Here is a 9,296-nt window from a genome sequence, read left to right as displayed (position 1 = left end):
CCTGTGATTGAGTGTTCTCGGGGAGCAAGGCAGACTGGAGTCTCGGAGGTGCGTGTGTGTTGAGGGTGCGGTGGGGGGCAGTGGTAGCTATTGAATGCTATACCTTGGGATACAGAGTTGATGGGAGAGGCAGAGAATGTTTGAGAGTAAGGATCGGTTGAAGAAGGAAGGAGTAAAACAAGGCAGGGCAGTCTGAGATCTTAACCTGAACCTTCCAGCTTACAGAGTACTTGCAATGCTTTATTTCCTCCATCCCGCCAATTACCCTGTGTGAGATAAGGAGGGCGATTGTCCTGGTTCAACAGAAGAGGAAACAGGTGCGGCAGGGCCCCAGGGAACTGTGGCAGAGTCCTGACTAGAGACGACGGAACCGAAATCTCTGGGCGGGAAAGCTCTGCCACCTCTGTGCAGGAAAGTCTCTATAAGCAATTCTCATTTGCCACCAGAGTTGCAAACCACTGCTGTAAGCTGTCTGCCTGCTACGCCCCTGCAGTTTCCAGAATAACTGCTGTCCTTGTGCGAAGCCGTGGGAATCAAGCACTTAGTGCACGTCACAGGGTTACCAGCTTCTGGAAAGTGGGCTATTCTGAAGTAAGGTTGGAGAAAGGAACTTTAGGAAAGACTCATCAATTTTATTCAGTCGTGAAGGGTGATAATCTGGTGACTCAAAGGGCTTCGTGGTGTTCCGCGAGAAAGTGAATGGCATGTACCTAAGGGAGAGGGAACTTCCATGGCCTTCCTGGAGGGGTCGTAGAAGGGCAGCCAATTCGCGGTGTCTGGACGTCCAGAGAGTACCGGGAAAATGCTAGGCATGCACGTAAGTCTGGAACGTTCATGTTAAAGTTTAGCCCACTGTCAAGGCCAAGTCCTTCTGACTCAGTGGCTTCATAGGGACATTTATGGGCTACTTCTGGGAACTCCACTCAGCCTGAACAAGGGACACACTTCATGCTGCATTTCCTGCTACCTCTCTAACTGGCCAAAGGTTCCATTCCCACGTAGGTAATAGAGGCTTGATTTTAGGGAGCTTCCAGCTGAGACATGTGGGTTCCCACGTGCTATAAGCAGCCATGGGCCAGGCTGCAAAAGAGAAAAGTAGGGCATTTCCTGGCAAGTAAGTCTCTATCTTCTAAATAGAACAGATTCTCAAGCCCAGCTGCTGCCAGCATTGCTTAGTCTTTGTTCAAGGAGACAGTTCCCCATGGGCATGTACCTGTGAAAACAATCTCTCGTAAACATTTGCACTGTTGTTGAAATTTCACTCTAAAATCCCAAAGCCAGGTAAAGCCTAATTGCCAGTGTCACTGGCAGAGAAATCCAGGCATCTTTAAAAAGGGATTTGTTGAGTTGGCAGGTGCTTGGAGAGATGAAGTGAAGCATTAGGTCTTTCTAGTTTCTGTGGGCTTCCAGGGTGTGCTCACACCATATAATCCTTAGCAGGTCCCCAGCTGGCCTGCAGCGCTCTGCATGGCTGCAGTTGAAAACACCGTGGGTGGCCTGGCTGGGTCTAGAAGCACAGCAGTTTGACTCCCTGCGTACTTCCTTCTGTCGGGGAATCACCTTTGGGACTGGGCCTTTGTCTGAGAAGAGGTAGGTGTGGCTCATCCCCTCCGAGTTCCCCACCTGCTGTGTGATTCCTGTCACCCTTGCCCTGCCCACAACGGACTGCATCCTCATGACCCTGTGGGGGGGCGGGTATGGGGTGAAGAGAGAGCAGTGATAGGGAATATATAAAATCAAGTCCTTTTTAACCAACTGCCAAAATTATTAATGTTATGGAAGTTGAGGCAGGAGGGAAGACTCCATTCTTATTCTAACTAGCCTGGGAACTTAAACTTCTGTGAACCTCCAGTCTTGTATGTACATCTGAACCTCCAGGTCACCCTCAAAGACCCACACATACATCCACCTGGCTTCCATTATTCAGACCACCAGGACCGGACCTGACCTCCTGGTCCCCGTCCTCCAGACAACCTGGCATCTACCATCCTCACTGCCTGACCCCTGACGATACCTGTTCTGGACCAATCCTAGGGGCTCAGAATGCAGGGCTGATAATTCTCAAGAGTGTACTTTTCACTATAAAAATTTTTAACTATTCTTTCTTCTTTGGAACATGTCTGGTTTTTGCCTAGCTGTGTTCCCTGTTTGCGAACTCCAAGAGTCTTGAATAAATCTCTATTATATATTTCCAGCAAGGCCTCCAGACTCCTTTTGAGTTCACTTGATATGGCTGTAGATGAGGAGACAGCACAGTGCAGGGGCAGGGGCAGGGGTGCATGTGCTCCTCAGCACAAGTAACATCACTCAGCAAAGGACTTGGCAAGACAAACACACTTCATTTCTTCAGCCTGGTGCAAGCTGAGGCCTGAAAGCCATTATTTTATAAAATCACACACTATTACCCTAGGGGGTCCCTTTGATTTTGTGGAAAGCAACAGCCAGAGAGAAAACCGTGAAGAGTAACATGTATATTTCCACTGTAGTCTGAGTCACGGGGGCATGTGCCCCAATTCTCTTCCTACTCTTTCAGATCTCGGCAGACTCTGACCTCTCCACTGCACAATTCAGAGCCTGGTACTCAGCAGGCACTCAATAAACATCTGCACCCAGGGAAGACAACTTGCTGGGGCAAGTAGGAGTCAATCCTGCGTCCCTCCCTCCCTTTTTTTCCTCCCTGGCGACCTTTGGGGCTCTGGTTTCCTGTGAGTAGTGAATTATTCATGTCTGCCCATAGATATCAAATTGGCCCTTCCCAGGTTGCCAGCAGGGTGGGGCAGGGAGGTGGCTTTGTTCTGTCTGTAAATAGGAGCAGCCTTGTTCAAACAGCCCTTGCAGGTGGGTGACTGTTTTTGCTAAGTCATTCTGGGGATGCTCAAAGCCCCATTGTGAGTGAGATTCTTCCTGTCCTTCCAGGCTCCTCCTCCCTCCCCACCCTTTTAATAGATCCTTAAGTGGGCTCACGCCACTCTGCCAGGCTCACCCTGCACTTTCACCATGGCTTTCATTGCCAAGTCGTTCTACGACCTTACTGCTGTCAGCTTGGATGGGGAGAAAGTAGATTTCAATACCTTCCGAGGCAGGGCGGTGCTGATTGAAAACGTAGCATCGCTCTGAGGCACAACCACTCGGGACTTCAACCAGCTCAACGAGCTGCAATGCCGCTATCCCAGGCGCCTGGTGGTTCTTGGCTTTCCCTGCAACCAATTTGGACATCAGGTGAGGGGTCCCTTGTATTGCATTCAAGGAGCTGGGTGGTCTGTAGGCTAAGGGGAGGAAGCAAGACTATGCATGCCGAGTGTCTGAAGTCATGGGGTGTGTTTTGCTAATCTAGGTCTTTAGTATTTGTGCCTACCAAGGGGAAGTATGCATGAATTCTAACTGTCTGTGACTAAAGACTGAGGGTGTGGATTTTTTATTGTTTATTGTTCTCCCACTGTATTCCATGAGGGCTTGTACCAGGTCTGTTTTTCTCTCCCTTGTCATCAGTGCCGAGGGTACAGAAGACTCTCATTAGGTATTTGCTGAATAAATGAATGGAAGAAATAGAAGATCAAGAATCAGACGAGGATCAAACTGATTCGGGAGACCTTAGTTCCAGCCAGTAGGGGCCCTGTTATTGAATGGCTCTGTGCGCAGGAAGAGTCACTCAATGTTTCTGCTTTAGTTTCCTCATCTGTAAATTAGGGGTAATACCATTTATCATCTCCTAGGGTTATTGTGAGGCTTTGAGGATACGATAAACAAAAGTAACTTAAAAGGTATAAAGTTATGCAAATACAAGCAACTTTATTGTTTGGATGGAAGAGTTTTGTTTGTTTGAAATCAGCCAAGCGGAGAGCGAGTTCGGGGGAGAGCTAAGGATGTGCAGTGTGCCCTCTGTGCCCGCTGGGCACCAGCTGCACCCCTCTGTCTCTGATCACCGGGTAAGGTGTTATAGACCTTCAGTCCACACACGTCAAGTTATAGGGATTCTTCTATTTTCATGTGTTAGTTGAACGGCACAAGCAGGCAGGATGTCCTCGACTGAACCCTCTAATAACAGTCCCCTGAGTTCAATTCATAGTGGCATGAAGACAAGGAGAGTAGCAGAGGTGCACATGGGAAGGCTGAGGGGTCCCAGCTGTGACACACCTGAGCCCAACCCTTCCTGCTCTGACTGTTCCTTCCCGGCCTCAGGCCGTTTCTAGGCTTGGCCGGAGCAGGAGAGCGGGAAAGGGCAAAGCCCCTTCAGCAGTGTCCGTCTGGCCCTAGACACGCCTGCAGCCTCACATCACTTCAGGCTAGCTAGTTGCTGGAGGGAGTCCATAACCCACCAGGAGCCAGAGAGCCATTTGCACTAGAGATAAGAAGCCTAATAGAGATCAACTCTGGGCTCGAGATGTCATGATGGCCTAGAACTGACTGTACTAATTGGTCCCAGTAGGTCAGAAGCAGGAACTTTCTCCCAGAGGGAGATATCTGACTCTTAGACTTGGAGGGGGGTGGAAAATGAGGGTTTCTGTGGGCCTTTGGGGGACGTCATGGGTGGGGAATGCTGACGGGGACAGATCAGCGGTGACGGTTGGGAGGGGGGACACCGGTAACCAGGAAAGAGAGGTAAGGGGTTCGGGCTAAAGCACTCACAGCTGACCAGAGTGAGCGTGAGGGGCAGGAGTCTTGGGGTAGCAGTGAAAGGAATGATAATTACACATTCACAACCTTTAGCCCTCAAGCACTTAATTTCCTTAATTCCCCCTTTCCCTGTCTGATGCCAGAATCCTATACCTCTATCCTATTTAATTCATCCCTGCTGGGCACTGAGAAATTACATTTAGAATACATCCGTTGATGTCTCTAACTTACTTTGCCTTCATGGCACCTGAAAACTAGACTGCCCTCGTCAAAGCTTCCCCCTACCTGCAGATACAGGTAAAGTGTACAGGACAAGATGCAGGACAAGGCAAGGTGACAGCAAGGAGCTGTACATCCCATTCCCCTGGGCCTCGACTTCACCCAGTGTGAGGGGCTGAGTAGGGCAGAGGCGAAGGCCTCCCCACTCACATGTAAACTGAAGCAACAAAAACAAAACCAGGACACAGAGAAAGGCAAGGTGGCAGAGGGATTGCGTGTGTAGGTGTGTGGGCAGGTAAGTTGAAAGAGGGTTCTAGCGGTATGACCTGAGCCTCCTTTCATCTTTCTAGGGCCCTGAACTTAAGGTTCTTGAAGCTTCAGACAGATCCTCTAAGAACTGCTCAGGGTGGACTGGAGAGAGAAGCGACAGATCAAAAATGCTGCATCTGTCAGTATAACAACCAAGTTAGGAACTGCACAAAGTTTCAGAAATGGCCCAGCAAAAAACATCAATAGCTGTGAGAGGGGAAAATCTTAAGAGTAGGGCAAAGCAAATAAGGAAGGAAAGAAAAGGAACAGAAGGGGGAAAGGTACCTAGAAAAGAATGACCCTGGGAAGGGAACGTAGAAGCTGAAAGATTTGCATGTCGTGGACCCACGTTTCTCTCCCCCCTTTTCCATCTCTCTGTCTTTTTCCTCCCCCAGGAGAACTGTCAGAATGAGGAGATCCTGAACAGTCTCAAGTACGTCCGCCCTGGGGGTGGATTCCAGCCCACCTTTACCCTTGCCCAGAAGTGTGAGGTGAATGGTCAGAATGAGCATCCTGTCTTCGCCTACCTGAAGGACAAGCTCCCCTACCCTTATGATGACCCATTTTCTCTCATGACCGATCCCAAGTTCATCATTTGGAGCCCAGTGCGCCGCTCCGATGTGGCCTGGAACTTCGAGAAGTTCCTCATCGGGCCGGAGGGGGAGCCCTTCCGCCGCTACAGCCGCACCTTCCACACCATCAACATTGAGCCCGACATCAAGCGCCTCCTCAAAGTTGCCATATAGACACCAGCCGCTCGGCACACAGGTCTCCTACTCCATCCAGCCCCTGTGTGTCTTTCCTTAGGACCCAGTGCGTCCTCAGGAGACACTGCTGGCCCTAAGCTTTCCCTTGAGGGCGTCTCCTTCACCGAAAGGCCTCGCCTTTCCTGTCTGTCTGTCTCCCTTTTCTCTCCCAGCCTTCCGGTTGGTGATTTCAACACCAACATGGGCCTCCAAGACCTGGGTGGGCTCTGGACCTTCACAGAATGATGGCACCTTCCTAAACCTGTGTGGGTGGTGTCTGAGACTCGTGAAGGCCCCCAGCCAGCCTCCTAGCTGAGTCCAATAAAGGGCGGGTGTGGAAATGGCCAGGTTCTCCGTGTCTTCTTCCTTGACGGGGTAGCGGGATGGTAGTATCTGCAGGCCGGCACCCAAAGGCAGGGGAGAGGAAGGCTCTGATCAAGGGGACACCTTAATTACTATTTGGGAAGCAGGCCCTGGTCGAGGTCTGCGGAGGCAGGTGGAGTTGCCGGGAAGTAAGTTGTGTTGTTACTCTCTGGCTCTTCTCCAGAACTGTGGGAAGGAGGTGATAATGAGGAGTGAAGAAGGGAAAAAGACCTTTGTTCTTGAGTACTAAGAGATTTGAGGAGTCCAGTTAGGAAGAAGTCACTATCAGTGTGGGCACTGGGCCAGTTAGATATGACCCAGAACCTTGAGAATTTCTTGGGAAGTCAATTCGGTGAACTTCGTCAGTAGAAATAACAGCAAGGGCGTGGAAGGTGAAGTCACTGCTACACAAAGGACAATTCATCTGTTTCCTGATCACCTTGCCAAGAGCACTTGTTTTTAATCCTTTGTTAGACTGACTTTCCCTCCTTCACGAAGTTCACATTACACCCTTGTCTTTCTCAGACTCACCTGACAGCAAGTTCAGGCACTAGACACACAACTTTGGGTGTGAACAATGAACTGGTTTCACGTCTTCCTTCACGAGGGTGGGGCGGCAAAGGGCCTCCCTTCGGTCAGACCTCCCGGCGGGACAGCTGTTCTCGGGGACAACAATCCTGCTGAATGGCTCTGTGAGGACGCACCCCAGGTTCCTCATCGAGTCTCGGCCTTCAAAAGCCATCACCACCACCACCAAGGCCAGGTGCTCTTGTGTTCTGGAAAAGACACCTGCCCAGAGGCCACTGCCCTGTCATTTGCACCACAAACCTCTTTCTGGAAATGTCTCATTTCACATTCCTTTCTTTGACCACTAGGTGGAATGTGTTACTTCTTTACTGAAGCCCTTGAAGGCCAGTTCTCCAAACTGAACACACTGCTTGAGAACCCCAGTGCTGATGGGGAAATGCTTTTCTCATACTGTTCCCTCATTTTCTAAGAACTTGCATCATCTGAGCAGCAAATGTGGAACAGAAGTCAAGAATCCCCACTGACCTTCAACTACAGCTTTATTTCAAAGGGGTACCCTGAGTGTCACGGTGGGAATCCCCTGGCACCCTTCTGCAGGGCCTTCTGCTAAATTAAGCATCCTTAATTGGACTCTGGAAAACTCAAGCCTTTCAAGGCTTGACAGCCAACTTTAGGGTATGGATTTGGGGGGTAGGGCAGGACCAAGCACTGATTTTAGAGCAATAACCACAGAGACAAATTGCTTCCCTGAAGAAATGAAATATAGAATTCATGCTGGATGCTAGAATGATTTGTTCATCATCTTGATAGTGCTGTAGCCTGTCATTACATCCAATGAGAGTCGGGTATCCTGACTGATAGAGTTGGCGTAATGCTACAGGCCATTTAGGGCCTGATATGCCAGTACAAAGTGTTGGGTCTTTCCCATGAGGTTCAAATTGAAAGAGTTAGAGGTCCCAAAGGAGTAAGGATTATCGTGTAAGTGATTTTGCAGAGTCGGAAAGGGCCATAATGCTAGGAAGAAGGTTCCCCACTTGAAGAAGGAAAACGCACTTTGCTTCAGAAGGGAGCTGCCCAGTCTGGCTCAGGAAGGAACAGAGAAGGCAGGACTGGAGGAACCTGTTTTACAGGGCACCCGTTTACCGAATCTTTCGTCGTGCTGTTAGCATGGAGAGAAATAAGTTTCCTTTCCTTAACCCCTCATCTCGTCTGTCAGCCTTGACACCCTCAGAAGAATCAGCTTGTGGTCAGAAACAGACAAAACAAAGCTTAATAGAACCACCCGTTTTCCTAGACCAACAAACTCAGTTAATCAGATTTCCCCGGGGCACTCAGGCAGTGGGGAGCGGCCTCATCAGCAGGCCTTCCCGAGGGAGTGAGTGCTGGGGTGGAGACGCAGAGATGGTCCCTTCTCTGAGGGCTCTTACATACAGTATGGAGAAAGGGATTTTGGAGGTCACAGGTCCAGGCTGAAACATGATTATTTCCATGACTGTGTTCCCACAGCTATTTGCCCTCAGTTTAGGAGTTAGCCAAACTCTAATGGGTGATTTCTTATTGTCACCGTCACAACCATCATCCGAACTGCCATCTCTGATGCTCGTAGACTACGATAAGTACTTTAGATAGGTTAGGTTAGTTCACCCCATGCTGACCCTGTGAGGGAGTTTTATCTCTATTTAAATGGAAGGTAACTGAGTGAGACACCTACCAAGGACGAAGGGCTACAGAGCGGCAGAGATGAAAGTTAAACCCAGGTCAGCCTGACTCCCAAGCCCCCGCCTCCGACCCTGACAACGGTGCGTCCTTCTGTCTAGGTTTCTGCAGAAAGGCCACTGACAGCTACCTGTGCACCACTGCACAACCCAAGGACCTTCACTTACATCGTGTGATTTAAAAACTCCACAAAGGAGGCATGATTATCTCTAGTTTTCCATGGAAGAAACCGAGGTACAGATGGAATAAGTGACTTGCCTAATATTCCACTGCGAGTAGGGGGCAAAGCTAACGCTAGACCCGGGTTTCTTGATTTCCTTCCTCCCCAGCCATAGCGTACCTCATGAGAGACTTGTACTACAGTCAAGAAGTATACATTTTAAAGCCAAGAGCCTCAAATGAAGCCAAGTAACTTAACCTTGCTCACAAAAGAATGAAACCAAAAGGATTCTTCATACACTAAAATAACACCGAACACAGGTTTTTAGTGGTAACTTACAAGTAACAAACCATAACCTGGTTGTGCCCAGATTAAATCACGTCAATTCATTAGTATTGGGAGAACCCAGAACCGTTGGAGACAGACAGAGCGGGCTAAAACAGCACAACAAACACACTGAGCTTTGCACTCCCCAGACCCGTACCCCCACCGGGGCACAAAGAGAGAAGAAGATGCCAGGACCAGCCCACGTCCTCAGCAACGTCTGCAGGGGGAGTCGCTTCCTCCTTGCCTCCCAGGGCAGGAGGGTAAAAAGGGCTACTGCCTCTTTATTCACACAGAAAGACAGGAACTCGGTAGAA

The 9,296-nt window shown here is 49.6% G+C and overlaps 1 protein-coding gene across 1 annotated transcript; it reads left to right on the top strand.

Annotated features, from left to right (window-relative positions):
• The first annotated feature begins 2,900 nt into the window (after positions 1–2,900).
• On the top strand, positions 2,901–6,233 carry GPX2 (glutathione peroxidase 2). Its single transcript, XM_037125897.2, has 2 exons — positions 2,901–3,219; positions 5,538–6,233. The coding sequence occupies exons 1-2, from the start codon at positions 2,998–3,000 to the stop codon at positions 5,886–5,888; spliced, it is 573 nt and encodes a 190-aa protein (XP_036981792.1). The 5' UTR covers positions 2,901–2,997; the 3' UTR covers positions 5,889–6,233.
• Positions 6,234–9,296: the final 3,063 nt, after the last annotated feature.

The sequence above is a fragment of the Artibeus jamaicensis genome, unplaced genomic scaffold (genome assembly GCF_021234435.1).
Source record: "Artibeus jamaicensis isolate MK-2021 breed Jamaican fruit bat unplaced genomic scaffold, CSHL_Jam_final contig_851, whole genome shotgun sequence".
Classification (NCBI taxonomy): domain Eukaryota; kingdom Metazoa; phylum Chordata; class Mammalia; order Chiroptera; family Phyllostomidae; genus Artibeus; species Artibeus jamaicensis.
The sequence above is the reverse complement of the archived record's forward strand: the minus strand, read 5'-3'. Positions and strand labels throughout refer to the sequence as shown.